The sequence below is a fragment of the Pieris brassicae genome, chromosome 2 (assembly GCF_905147105.1).
Source record: "Pieris brassicae chromosome 2, ilPieBrab1.1, whole genome shotgun sequence".
Taxonomy (NCBI): Eukaryota; Metazoa; Arthropoda; class Insecta; order Lepidoptera; family Pieridae; genus Pieris; species Pieris brassicae.
Window position 1 is genome coordinate 14,530,646 of NC_059666.1, and position 15,763 is coordinate 14,546,408.

The 15,763-nt window shown below is 34.3% G+C and overlaps 1 protein-coding gene across 1 annotated transcript in view; it reads left to right on the top strand.

The window, feature by feature from the left end:
* Positions 1 to 1,295: 1,295 nt before the first annotated feature.
* Positions 1,296 to 15,763, top strand: part of LOC123720471 (protein turtle homolog A-like) — a 56,126-nt gene continuing 41,658 nt past the window's right edge. The window contains exons 1-2 of the mRNA XM_045677086.1: positions 1,296 to 1,479; positions 13,236 to 13,386. Of these exons, the coding sequence (XP_045533042.1) occupies positions 13,296 to 13,386 (91 nt within the window). The 5' untranslated portion in view covers positions 1,296 to 1,479; positions 13,236 to 13,295. The remainder of the gene's footprint in view (positions 1,480 to 13,235; positions 13,387 to 15,763) is intronic.

Here is a 15,763-nt window from a genome sequence, read left to right on the forward strand (position 1 = left end):
GCCTTTTGAAGTTATACTTCTTTTGGCGCGTTAGGGAGAAACGCTAAGAGTACATTTTTATGATGCTCGCACCCACCGTCAAAAAATCCGACACCCGCACATCGTCACAAAAAACCGACACACTGAAATTTATATTTTTTTTAAATTATGTAGAAATAATTGTTTTGTGATATTTAAATAAACTTTATTTAACTGCGTTATAATAAAACAGCTTTCAATATATTAAATTCCTTTTTTCTATTGTTAGTGTAGTTTTTTCTACAAACGTAGAATAAGGCAAAACATAAAAATTTAAAAAAAAGTTTTTTAGCTTGTTACGCATAAAGAAGAATAACTTCTAACGCGTATTCATAAACACACACACACATTTTTTTTAAATTGGAATCTCGTTATTGGCTTGATGGGGCCTGATAGCTCAGCTCAGCCTCTTTTGGCGAGCTTAGTTCTTGCGAGATGCTACCCTACTCGATATCATATATGCTTAGAAAAATTTTCCTAAGAATACGTGCGTCACTGTCTTTTGAATTGTGTTTACGCTGTGCTGTGTACCTCAAATACAGAAAAGCCTCGTATATGTCATATTAAAGATCTTATATATCATATCCCATGGTATTAAATACTATAGAGAAATACTACTACTTGCCAACCGGGACCATGTAGAGGCAAAAAGTTAGCGTGGCCGATCTCCGACAGCCGGCTAGTGAAGATGATGCAGCTGCAGCGGTTCCGGAACAAAACAACGATGTGGACCAGAAACTCACTACGACCACTCTGAAAAGAGTTTTAAGAAATAATAACTATTACAAAATTAGTGAATGTGTTTGAATGCGGGTTCTAACATGTAAATTTTAATTACGTAACATAAATTGGGCCTTACGAGTTTTAATTTTACGCTTGTAAGGTAGAGTATTCTCGAAACGACGCGACTGAAAAAGTCGCAGTAAATGAATTCTAACAAGTAAAAAATAAGTAATGTATTCTTTTAAGATTCATTACCCATTTTTAGATAAGTTCTTAATTTACATGATGCAAACCCAACTTTCTACATAAAGAGGAAACTACGTAATTAATTTTGGCAGAATGTATGTGATAGCTATTAGAAAAATAGGGCCGATAAATTTGTGTACATATTGCTGTATTGATGCGGTCGAACCATTGTATCTGGCCTTACTTCGCCCCTACACCCCATTCCGCAACCCTCCATCTTCCCATACATAGCGCATGTCGTTCAATTCGTTCGACGTTGATCGGTCTTTGGTCCTCACTCCTCAGTTCTCGTTCAGTCGCGCGGTGGCCGTTTCTATGAGTGGTTGTGTTGTCCGCGATCGAATGTAACAGCGATCGTAACGTTCGATTTGAAATCGTTTTCAAATTTTGCTGTGTCTGTGGACTGTGAAAAATAAGTTAAAATTAAAAAATAAACAGTGTAGTGTAGTGACAGTTAATTGTATGGATTACTTAAGCACTGTGAATTAAATTGTAAGTTTAACATTTTTAATAATTGTCGTTACAAAATTCAAATAAGTTACTAGAATATCCGATCAACTAACTTTAACTTATTAGTTAGATATTATCAATTAGGATGAAAATATACGTTTGGTATTAGTTTTAACACACAGCTTTGTTGTTCTGAGTAGATATTCTTTACAATTGTGTAGTTGGAGGTAGCGTTATTACCGGTGGTGGAAATACAAAATTTTAAATTTTGCGACGTTGATCCGAAAATAGACATGTACTAAAGAAGTAGGAAAATAGATTTAATAGGTACGTCTCAGTATATTCTACACGCCGCGGTTTTTAGCGTCCTAATATTTTCATGAAATGTTCATATGGATGTAGATAAATAGTAGAATATAATAAATTATTACCCATTTTGAAATATTGAAATATAGTTTATACAGAATATAAAATATGCTCAGTTATACGACGTATTTTGTAATTATTTATTTATTAATTTACGAATTTTATAAGCAATAAACACTATTGTTGAATATTTATTTCATAGGAACAGCAATCAAGTAAATATATTATATATACAGTAGGAAGTTACTATATAGTATACCAATATTACCTGTATTGGAACGATAAATTAGAACAAACGGACTGACATAAACATCCTTTTTGGTTACGGATTATGTTATTTATGGTTTTGATTTAAGTTTATGTTAACATTGTTATAACTATGGGCCACCGGAGGTTATAAGGCACACAATTTTTGGGTTTGTTTTATGGTGTTTACACGTACAGAACTCGTAAAAATGATTGTTTCGTTACGAATCGATTCCAAGACTTTATTTTTTTATATCTATTATTCCTTTGTGCATTAGCCACTGGACCTATAATTAATGCTGTAGAATTTTCGTTAATTGCGGACTAGACTCCGCTGTTAGCGTCCCGTCTAGGGGGAGTGTTGGCGTATGCTTAGTGACTGAAATTCCTTACATAAAACAAGAACTTATTTTAAGTTATAACTTAAACGCGTGTCCAATTTATATATAGTAGGAATATTATTTGCCTTTATTACTTTTCACGTCCTTTTAGCAACGCGCAGATCTCGGCAACTACTGATTCGAACAGAAAAATTCACATCTCAGTCTTCCCAAACCTGTCACAAATATTCAGTACTAGTGAAGAACTGAGAAAACGATGAAACAGCGAAATCATTGACGGACGACTCGTGAGGTCCACTCACACAGCATTACGAAATACTTTTCAGACATATACAGTCTAAGCAATGCTGGAAGCAGACCCATGCCCCTTCAAAACATTAAGTGCCAAGTAGATTTCGGATTGCCCCCTCCGTAAAGTGCTTTATGAAGCATCCCCCAGCAGCATACCCCAATGTGCCCGGTAAAAGCGCAAGGGTACTGGAGTAATAATATTCACGTGTATCAGGCACAGAGCAGTCAGAAGATTTGTTTTTTTTTATGTAATAGGAGGCAAACGGGGAAGCCTCCTTACCTGATGTTAAGTGATACCGCCGCCCATGGTTCTTTTCTTGAAGGACCCTATTGAATTGATTCGGAAATTCTCCAGTGGGCACATGGCGGTGGTGCGCGGCAAAAACTGTCTTAAGAAAGACTCGTGAACAATGACTCGTAATGTTCTGTGATGATGTCCCGTTATCCTTAATTTTTATATACAACAGAATACGTAAATCAATGTTTGTGGCGTCAATAAAAAAGGCCTCTTATTTATTGCTACAATTGTAAACATAACTTTCCATAAAGTTGTTGTTGATTTATAGGTTCATTTAAAACAAAATCTATCTGGATGAAAGCTAGAGCGCGTTCGTTAATATGAACACAAGAGAATTCCGAAACGAATGCTCTTGAGATATATTACATTTAATATAAGAAATTGACATGTCATTTAGAATAAAGTTTAAATTTAACAGTCAATATAAGGAATCTAGCTGTTCTCTGGGTTGATCATGAAGAGTTAGCGGTGACACAGTCATTTTAAGAAAGATTTCAAAAAGTTCAGTATAGTTCCAATTTCAAACCGATATCCAGATCGAGCATTCTGATAAACGAGCTAGATCTGGATATCCATAGTTGTGTGACTCGAAATCGTTAAAATCGATTTTACCGACCGAGTGTGAGTGTACCGAGCGTTGGTATGCTTTTATAAATAAATAAATACATTTTACGTTGTAAAAGGGGTTCTATGGTTCTTGAAATTAGTCGCGTTTCAATTGCTTTGCTTTGGTCTATAAGTTTTGTCTAAGTAATTTTATATTTCATGTAGTTTTACACTTGCGGCCACGTGCCTGAAAGAGATCGCTCGAAAGCGATAAAGACGCCAGTTGCCTTACTTTTTATTTAATTATTTTAATTGTACTGTATTACTGCCACAAGGTAAATAAACAAAACAAATTAAAATCAGAAAATAAATTTCGTTGCTGTATTGAACTATAAATATAATTCAATGTTACCGAGGGAACAATCTGAACCAAGTTAGCACTGTTTTAATTGAATCATTAACACAACAATTTCTGGTTTATTCGTAAAATATTGAATGCTCAATTTCCTTTTGTTTAATTGACTATGAACACCGATCGCGCTCTATGATTTATCCAATACGAAACCTACCGCATTTTATTAGGTACGAGTAACGCGTGGTTAGAATAATTTATGCGCCTACGCGTTGATATTGTACAGATTGCGGTATTACGTAGTTGGGTTTAACAATCGATACAGAGATTTTCTATAAATAGTCTTACAATTTAACACTGTTTTCGTAGCATATAAAATCAATAATTAGCACTACAACCTTTTTTAATTGTAGGCCTCAGATTTCTGTATCTGTTTCATAATCATTAGTTAATCTAATAGGCAAGTTGGTGATCAGCCTTTTGTTCCTGACGCCGTCGGCTTTTTGGGTCTAAGGCAAGCCGGTTTCCTCACGATGTTTTCCTTCACCGTTCGAGCCAATGTGCCGATGATGCACCGATCGATGCACAGCTTGGGACCTCAGGGATGAGAGTCGCACACTGAAGGCAACACTTTTCACACACAGATTGTTTAATTAGTGTTGGTAAAATAATTAATTAATCATGTATCTATTAGAAAGTTTTTATAAATCACTGGATATAATGGAAGAGAGTCCTTCGCCAAGTCGTATACGATAGTCGAACATCACGATAAACTCATTTATCACACGGGTTTTCGTACAGTTCTTTTCAATAGAGTTCTTGGTCAACTTGACTTGAGTTGTTGTTGAGTTGGGTCTTCGCGAGGTTTAAGTTTGTAATTAAGGTTTTGTGTAAAGCTGTTGTAATATAACGATAATTGTAGGGTTTGCCTAAAGTATTAGCCAATTAGGCAAACCTCCTGCCCGTTTGCCCCCTGTAACATAAAAAAATCCAAGAAAACTATACTTAAACTAAACTCAATATAAGTTATACTTTGTGACAGTCGGCAAAGACAAAACTTTCTATAAGTGGCTTAAAAACTTGGAAGCTTTGAATTTAATTAGATGTTTTAGAAGTTGAATATGTTCCTATTTCGAGGAATTGAAGAGAGAATATTAAAACAGACGGAAAATAATAACAGCTCAAATATAAGAGTCTTTCCTCCAGTTCTGATTTTGGAGAAGAGACTCTTGGGCCGTGGGGTTCAAGTGCAAAGGCGCTAATTAAAGTTTTGAATTGGCGCCTGTTAGATAATACTTACAACCCTAGGGCTGGTGCTTTCGTCACTCAATGAGTAAGAATCGCAATACAGCGAACGCTGCCAGAATTAAAGGTTCACCGCCACAGGGATCAAGCTTTTTAAATTTGTTTGATTTTTTAAATTTGTTTGATTTTTTTAAATTTGATTGATTTTTTTAATTTGTTTGATTTTTTAAATTTGTTTGATTTTTTAAATTTGTTTGATTTTTTAAATTTGTTTGATTTTTTAAATTTATTAGATTTTTAATTATTGTTATTATTATGTATATGTCGGAGTAGTCAAGTCAGAGAGTTAATTGAATTTCTAGACAGTTAATTAAAGATCGATCACACCGAAATAACAATAACAAATGAAATAATAATGGCGGAGTCTTGTTTAACCATCTTGTTTCACACGCTGGCTTTCGGTCAGACAGATAGTTAAACGTTTTCGACGCTGCTCTATTTAAATCAAAATGCTAGTGACTTGATTGAATATCGATTTTTAATTGCCTAGAGATTCAATTAACTCTCTGATTTTATTATTATTTTAATGCGACATATATATAGATAACATGATATGTTGATTTTAATAAATATTTAAAATAAATTTACAATATCTGCAATATATTAGTTAAATAGCTGGTTAAAGCTGATGGACCCAAAATACTAATCAAACCAGTCAATGATTGGAGACAGAAAGGTTTTAGTTCGACTCCGTAGTTTTGACAACTTCTTCAAACAAATTCTTTCGCGATCTAATGTTATGGTTGCCTAGAAGCGATCGCAGAGTAGCGATAAGACCGCCCTTTGCACCATGTCTTTTAATGAATAAAAACACTTACGGGTACTAAATAAAATACAAATTAAATATTAAATCAAAACAGTAATATATACAGATATAATGCGTGTAAGGTGTTGGTGTGCACAGTGTGTGTAACTAAAGCATATATGTTAACATTGGCTTGATTTAGCGACATTATTTTTAATATTACTATGAAATTCCTGTGCAAAATATAAATATTAGGTATACTGGTAATTTAAATACACCTAACAGACTCACAAACATATTATTTAAACGTTCACAAAAGAAGTATATATGGCATGAATAACAATTTAGTTTAAATAATAATAATAAGTAATGTTGACTTAATTCTCTACAGAACTAGTGAAAAGCTTAAACTAAAGTTAATGTTCATTACCAGTCTTAGTGTTTTATAATGTTTTCACACTATGCACTTGACACTACACTAAGTAACTCAAAAGGTTTAGTTCTCTTGCGGCTAGTTCCTATTGTATCAAGAGGCTGGATTGCCTCAGAATTCATATAGAAAATTTTATTTTAAATAATAATTATTATTATTTTATGTTAGTGCGGATGCTAGTTATTAACATAATAACAAGTACGTTAGACAAAAGTACAATACACCGCCATTTTTAATAAGCAGTAGCGAATTCTGTCATATCCACTTGATATCATCTTCGTAGAAATAATTAAAACGTCACGGCGTTGTGAAAATGAAGGCTTGTTAATGAGTTGGATATTCTGTTATAAGGTTTTAAATGTAGTCTGTACTTTATGCACATGTCTTCGAGATATTAAAAAAAAGTGCTTAATGTTAACATATTTTCTTAAAACTAAGTCGAACTGTTTAGAGATAAACCGTCCGCACTGTATAGTAATAGTAGTAATGTGGACTTAGTCCGCGCTTAGTCGCACATTTGGTCCGTTGTACGTTAAGGGCTAATTGAGCCAGCTAGTTCCTCGCCCAGAATTTCTGCTCGTTGGCAAGCCACAGCTACGCATTCCAGAACTACGCGCGTGACTGATTCTTCTGCACAAGGGATTGTCTGTCGCAAGGAGAAAGAGTTGTTTATTTAGGAGACAGTGTCCCGTAATTGTCCCTATGACTGTGTAATTTAATTTTTATAATTGTGTGTAAATAAACAAATCGTTCATTGTTTGTCTGCATTCTCACTTCACTGTATTAGACTCTGATAAAGAATATTGGGTAACACATATTACTTTAAAGTCCGGCAACGCACTTGCGAGCCTTCTGGCAATGTAAGTTTCCATGGGCGGTATCACTTAAGATCAGATGAGCTTCCTGGTCAATTGCCTCCTATTCTATATAGAAATACTTAGGGAAAACCTCCGAAACGACACACGTTTCCTGTTTTTAGAATTGGTACGCTCATTTCTTGAAGGACCCTATGTTGTATTGGGTTTAAGTTACGCTAGTAAAAATGATCCATACAAAGAACGGGAAAGGTATCTTTATCTCAACAATAAATCCTGAACTTTAGTACAATTTCGTTTATAGAATGTATAGTTTATGGCCTACGGATATAGTTCAATGCGTCAATCAATCTCAAACGTTTTACTGCAAAACATTTTTATGAGCGGTTTTATGTCGTAGATGACTTGAGAAAGTTTTATAAGTACTATTTCAGATATACATTTGATCCATACAACTGATCTTACCAGCTAAGTTAGAGGTCCAAAAGGAGAGACAGGGAAAGTAAGAGAGAGAGAGAAAGAAAAATAGAGAGAATGTAAAGTTAAAAGTTGTCTTTTATTGCTCTATTTGCTCTTAATCAGGCGTTAACTGATTATCTAGCAACAGTACTGTTAAGCTATACATAAAATAAGACGTCTCTGAGTAAGGCGGTAACACACATTTTCGTTATTGACAATCTTTAATACATACAGGCCTTTAATACCTACCAAACCCGTAACAATTCTTTAATTTGTCCTCAAACTCTGGACTACCGGGTTTTTGTTATAAAACTCTTTTTCCCACTCATTTGCCTTACTTGCCAGTAGCAAATAAAATTAATGTATTTTCGCAAAAGTATTAAAACTGATATATTTTTAACGGAAATCTTAACCGTCGGATTAAGGATTGAATCTTAACTAGGAAATATTTTAGCCTCTTAGATTTTCTTAATTGGTGATTAGTGATTACGTCAACAGTAATATTTTACTATTTACACAACTATGCCATTACTATGCTTGAAAACGAAATGCATTTTCGAGAATTCCTACTAAAAACTAATATATTTATGTAGTATTATTTTGAGAGCTTTGCTTACTTGTGCTGACAAGAGGAACGAGGGGGGGGGGGTTGTATTAATTGCAGTAAATCAGCTTACGTAATACTTCACCAGCCCCTATATTTATGGACAATATATGGATTTGTTAGATCTGTCATACATCGTATTATATGAATACTTGAGTATCGAATTACAGTAGTTTGTAAGAAGCTAACACTTTCGACCTATACAAAATGAAGTCGTTCAACATCCTGCTCAAACTTATACTAGTTTCTCGTAAAAATAAACAATTTTCATTTACAACACCTGCCGGCTCCTTTAACTTATCTTATTGGTTGAGGATCACTGATTACACTTTTTATCGCCCTTTGGGTGCATTTTATAGCAGCGTCGGTTCCCGTGAATATTTAAACTTGTTACAACGTTTTTTAAATCTCTCGCAGTGGAGTTTTGTATCTCGTAAACCCAGTGTAGAAAATTAATAAACATTTATTTTGTATTAGTTCTGTTTTATAAAGTCTAAATGGTATTATTTTCTCTTTGAATATTTACGTTTTAAATATTAGGTATTTCCGATATGACTTAAGAGGCCTCGAGAAGTGGGCGTATCATTTCCTTAAAGGTCAGCAGCCTCCTGTAAAAAAATATAAAAACTAACTTATTTCGCTTCTTGTTGTTACATATAAACTTCTTAACAGTAACTGTACTTGGACACAATCTCTTCTCACTCTTGCGTAAATCTCTTGTGCTAAAAAAGATTCTAAGGCAGATTCCATCAATAGGCAATATAATTAAACAGTTGTTATATCTATATGTTATTAAATAAACCTTCTTTTTACAGTCTATCTCAAGCTTACGAAGCTTTAGAAATAAGCTTTTCTGCTGGTATTTTTTATAATTAGTAGTTGTTACATCTCTAGATAATATCAAATAGCGTCTTAAATATTACACAAAAAACCCCATATATTACAGATCTCTCAGCTCCACCCGTTCCTTAAAAGCTATAGAAGAACACCTTAGAAGCTACAGACGCTAAACAATAATTAGATAATATATTCTAAGCTAAGTGCTTCTGCTAAGTACGGAATATCGACCAAGTTGCGGTGCCCTCGTGGTCTTGTGGTGTATATTACATCCTGTTCAATGTTTAACTAATATACACATTGATTTTCATATTATGAATTATTCTAGTTGTTTAAATATTCAATACTGTTATTTACACAGATTATATATTATTACACAGTTACACTATTCGATTATCTATGGTTGCGTTAAAAAGGACATGTTTAGCGTGGCATTAGTAAATTTAAATACTTATTTTATAATATACTTCAAATTATTTTCATAGTCAAAAATTTTTTTTAGTATTGTCTCTTGTTATGCTTTTACACATTTAAAGAGAACACTTTTTTTCCGGATTGAAGCTATGTATTATTATAAACTTATATTATTTTAAATTTTAAGATATAGACGACACACAAAATCAGCAATCTGTGAACACACACTAGATAGGCCTAATCATTACATACGCATTGACCAACCGAAAGTACTTGCGAAAGAAAAAAAAATTCTTTCCAAGATTGGTACGCGAAGCCATTGAAATAAAAAGACACCCCAATTTCAATAGAGAAGACGGCCTAAAATTATCAAACACCTGGGATCCCATAATATCCAAATTAAAAGCCCAAGACAAACAATCCGCGAAAATAGAGGACACCGTGAGTAATTTCTGCAAAAACCCGTCATCTTTTAGTCGATACCAACTCCGGGGAAATAAATACAGATAACACAACTTTCTCTACAGCCGTGATACTTTTTGACATCCAATACCTTTTGTCTTCAGTCCCCGTGACCACGCACGCGAAACGTCGGAAAAATTTAAAATTATCTAAAATAATTACATAGCTTCAATACGGTAAAAAAGAGTATTTTTTTGTATACGTTTGTTAGTAAATAAAACACACAAAGAGCGTTGGCCTAGTGGTATAAGCGTGCAATTCCTATCCTTGAATTCGTTAGAAACAACTGTGAACGGACTTTCTATGTGCGCATTTAACACTCGTATGAAGAAAAACATTGTGTAGAAACCTTCATACCCTAGACCCAACAGCGTCAGACTGATCATCGACTTGCCTATAACAAACAGATTAAAGCGCCTGATTATTATTACTTTTAAGGTTAAATAGAATTTTTTAGTGAAATATGTATACAATTATAAAAGCTGTTTTATGTTAAAAGTGGTCAGTCCAATGTTAGCCTTTTGTAATGATAATACGATTCTAATGAATAAAATTCTATGGAAGCCCTTGAATTCATTGAGTATTTCCTTTGTTGTACATTTGGTTAGGCGGGGTTATATTCATAATGTACCTACGTACATGCGATGGTAATAAATGTTGAAATGTTGGCTTTGGTAAAGCAATTTTTTTATAGAACAGGTATACAGGCAGGAGATTTGCCTTAGACCCAAAAAAAGTAACGACGTCAGGCTCAGAAGGCTGATAATGCTTGCCTATTCAATTTACGAATGATCATGAAACAGATACAGAAATCTGAGGCCAAGACCTAAACAGGTTGTCGTGCCATTGATTATTATTATTATACGGGCAGGAGGTTCTGATGTTAAGTGATACCGCTCATTGACACTCAATGCCAGAAGAATCGTGAATGCGTTGCTGGCCTTTTAAGAATTGATACGCTCTAGAAGGACCCTAAAATTGTACCTATAGAAGTACACTAAGTGCAGTAGTGCACGGCAAAAACTGCCTTAAAAAATTAAAAATAAATAACGAATTGTGATGATGTGTAATTCGTTGTTTTGCTTTAATTTACTTTTACGTTAATAAAATTGCTATTTGAAATGGCGATTGGTGGTAAAATGAAGTGAAAATAAAGGTGTATAAAAACACAGTATACAAAAATTTTGTATAAAAAGTAGTCGTATAAAAAATAAGGTCTATTTTTTAGGCCCACATTCTAGACCGTCAATCAAAATAAATCTAGATTCAACAGCCAGCAAACCATATTTTCTGTATGAAGTTTGACATATTTGACGGCGGTCAAGACGAGATTGTTGTATACGAATATGGATCTCAGACATACCAAATATAAACAAAATTTTCATAAAAATCAGTCACGCAGTTCCGGTAAAGCTTGGTTAAAAACACTGTGACACGAGAAATATTAGTATGATAATTAGTCCAAATAACACACAATCTTCATGTCGTTATAGCAAAACAAAAGACGTTAAAACATTTTTAGATAAAACAAATTATTACATAATACATTTAATTATTTACAAATATACCTAAAACCACGTATATTCCGATAACAGCCTGTATACAGGAAAGAAACCACAAACAAACATAGATCAATAAACCACATGGTGTTGATTTCTGTGAATTGGAGCACGGCTTATTGTAATCTGTTTATTATTACACTTTGAAGAATTTATTTAACTACTAAAAACAAGTGTAAATCTTGTAACATTCATGTTGAGACCATGCCTTTTATTCTCGTAGATATTCAGAGTAATTACCTAATAGGCCCACAGCCTTGGTATCCGGAAGCTATATCCACAATGCCTTCCCTTACCTCGGTCAAATACTATGCGTTGGTTCGGCTGTCGCGTGTCAGTATAATGATAAAGGTGCAGTAATTTCAAATACTCATCCTTGTGCCATTACGCCGGTAACACACCTACCATTTCCGGTTTGTCTGTCATAGTCAAAATCGAATTGTCATGCTTCTTTGACACCGATCAAGCGACAACAAATGGATTTAAAAAACTTAACCATAGATCCATCCAGTTCATCCTGCGCTGTGACGCTTAAATTGGGTGTCAATAATAGTGAAGGTACAGATAGATTTAAATACATTTATATTTCTATTATGTCATACTTTCTAGATGTTAAGGGTACACATCTAGAAAGTAGCTAGTTTTGCAAAGGCCTCTTTCAAACTCACCATTTCTGTCAAGACTGTATCACTGCCTGCCTTGCTGTTTCCTTAATCTCGTCTATCACCTTCCAATTAGTCGGCTTCTAAAACCTTCTAGTTTTCTATGCTGCAATAAAGTGAGCACCCAAGTTTGAGATCTATATTTAAATTCATCAAAACAACAGCGTCGGTCAGTCATGTAATACGGCCAGTAAACAATGGACGACGTCGCGTTCCGTGTCATTGTGGTTCACATTTCTAGTCTACACTAGGGCTTGCGACATACGTCATTCCATTTGTCCAATTACAATCAACCGCGTTTTCTCATCTTTTTTTACACAGAACTAGACAGACGTTGGGCCACAATCCCACTAGATGATAAAAATATACCTAAAATCACTAGATATGGCCTGTTGGAAGGCAGGACAAACCTGTTTAACCGCCACTTAAATTAACCCACATTATACTGTTGCATATAGGGCAAGCTTGCTGTTTTTATAACAAACGCTGAACCAAATCGTGCACGACACCTAGGGATGTTAACAATGAAGGTGTGTTTCAGCGTATCTCCTTCTATATGAGCATTTTCTGGAATTTTCAGGAAGATTTTTTTTCTTTATATTCTTAGCATATTAATTATAACATTTTACGATAAGATTTATTAATGATTTTTAACTATTTTAATTTATGTAAATAACTATTAGTTTTAATAATAAAACATAGCTTTAATCCGTTCAAAAAGTGTTTTTCTTAATGTGTAAAAGCTATTTTAACAAAAGACAATACTATTTTAATTTATTTCAATTAAGTATTTAAAAAATAAAACAAATCAATGGCGCGACAAGTAGGTGAGCAGTCTTCTGTGCCTGACGCACGCCGTCGACTTTTTGGGTCTAAGGCAATCCCGTTTTCTTACGATGTTTTCCTTCACCGTTCGAGCTAATGTTAAATAAGCGGTATTTTCGTGATGTTTAAACTGAGACTTAGTTCTGAGCGAAATGTTGTTTTTATTATAATGTACGACCAAATCTTTATTTATTTATTTTAATATGCAATTGATAACGATTTAAACATTTCCTTTCAGATATCCGCTCGAGCGTCACAATGTGAGGAATTAAGTGTGAAGATGTGAAAAACAAGAACAATGATCAAAATTCGTGTAGCGTGCTTAGTGATGTTCGCAGTGCTGCAGCGGAGTGCTGAGAGCCAGCAAGACGTTATTATAGAGGAATCTTGTTAGTATTTGTTCAAATTATTCAAATTTACGCATTTATACGCACGCATATATATGCGTGACTCTATGATCGCCTTCATATAGCAAGAAATTATACAAAAATCTATTTATTCATAACAATCAAATATACAGTTTGCTGCCAGCGTTAAAGGTACACCGCCACAGGGACCCAACTTTATAAATTTGTTTTAATTTTCTTTTTAATAATTATTATGTAGGAAAAAATTAAATGAAGTATTGGTAATTTTAATAATTGGTCTGGCTTTTTTATCTGTAATACGGACAGTTTTAAGTTTTGATAGTCTGAAACCGTTTCGATTTTGATAGCTGATTGCTTAGTTTTCAAATACCGTTTCACTTTTTTTTTTATTTCATGACGATATCCGGCACAAAGCAGTAATAGAATGAATTCCAGTCTCAATTAGGTTAGGACAAACCATTTTAAAGGAATAAAGATAAAATATTTCCAACAGAATTAATTCAATGGTGCCGACAGCTGACACCGTTACAGTTAAATTTAATCTTAAATCTCTTCCGATATCTTAATTAACTGGATATCTATTATAGGAAAAACTCCACAAAAAGTTACACAAAGGCCTTTGACAGTACGGCGTGAAATATGGCCCCTTTTTGTGGTTGATTTAGAATACTTAGGGCGTAATAGGCCGCAAAAGATTTAGGTCAGAGATAGTTCTTCGAACTAAAGTTATGGGCGTTTCTTGGCATTGGTGTTTTTTTTAAACTTTGCCGGATGGGGTGGTTTCATTTCATTTTTAGGATGAATAAGTGCCTTGTGTGCCTGATACACGGCATAAACTTTTAGGTCTAAGATATGCTTGTCTCACTTTTCTTCGCCATGGGCTGTGCGGGAAGTGAATTGTCGTGGGACTTCAAGTCGATGCCGGGATAAATAGCCTTTTTTGTAACGACACTTGCGTCATTATACGTATACCAGTAATAGCGGATAATTAGTATAAGATACTAATTATCTATTTTATTTATTTATTGTATAAATGATCTTTATATAAAGGAAGTTGGTGTGGTGGAAACACAAACTGTACACAGGTTTTTCTGTCCACCAGGATGTCGAACATACAAAAGTATATGCTTATTGTTTGTAAGCGAATGTACAAATAACAAACAAGAAATATTTTTGTTTATTATTTCTTCCTTAACTATTACCAAGAAAGATAAGAAAAATAGCTGTTTATACATTTCTTAAAAGCCTTGATTACGACGCAACAGAAATTATACTATCCATAGCCATAGCTAGACTTTAAATACTTTTACGGACGTTTAATTCAAACCCTCATAATATTTTGTATGCAAAAAAAATATATTTTTTTAAATGGTTCCAATTTTACATTTACTGCCAGTTCTCAAATCAAGGGCGTAGAATGGAAGAGAAGAACTGGCAATAAACTCACCGCCACTCTTTTTGTCGCCATTTTTTTGTTTTACCAAAGGGTCGTAAGGAGCTGCAATCATTACACCATGTTCCACATGACACCTTTTAGTAATTAATAGCTAATAAATTAAAAACTAAGCTTTATCATCTATCAGCAGGAGTCACGGTGAAATAGGAGCACACAACTAACATCACCGCATACACGAATTCAAGTACGACCAGTCACTACAAGTAGCACCCGTTCACGAGTATGACGCATGGCCAAATGTTAGGGAGAGTTACAACCCGACACATGGACGCCGCCACAAGCAATGACATTTTAGCGAGCGTGACGATCCTTGAAATGTGAACTTGCTACATAAGAAAATAATAATACTAATTATTCTAAAATGGGGTATCAGATCACGGTTTGCTCCCACTTTACATTAAAACAGTCGTGGATGTTAATGGAATCTGGATGTCTGGATGATGGAGTCTGGAAATGCAGACGAGAGATTCTGTCGCGTTACCTCTTTATACCGGAGCAATTCATATCCAAGCACTCGATCGTTTAAATATTCATTTGTATTATAATAGGCCTTAGTAAGTAGCTTTACTTTAAGGTACGATTTGAATTTATTTATTGACAACACTTGTATCTCACCAGGGATTTTGTTAAAAAACATACAATTGCCTTGAATACAATTTTGTCTTTATTAAGAGTACTATAATTATGGAAGCTACTATTATTTTTAAAGATCTCTACATGTTTCCGCAGAGCAGTGTTGGCCTAGTGGCTTCAGCGTGCGACTCTCATCCCCGAGCTCGTGGGTTCGATCCCCGGCTGTGGACCAATGGATTTTCTTTCTATGTGCGCATTTAACATTAGCTCGAACGGTGAAGAATAACATCGTGAGGAAACCGGCTTGTCTTAGACCAAAAAAGTCGACGGCATGCGTCAGGCACAAAAGGCTGATCACCTACTTGCCTA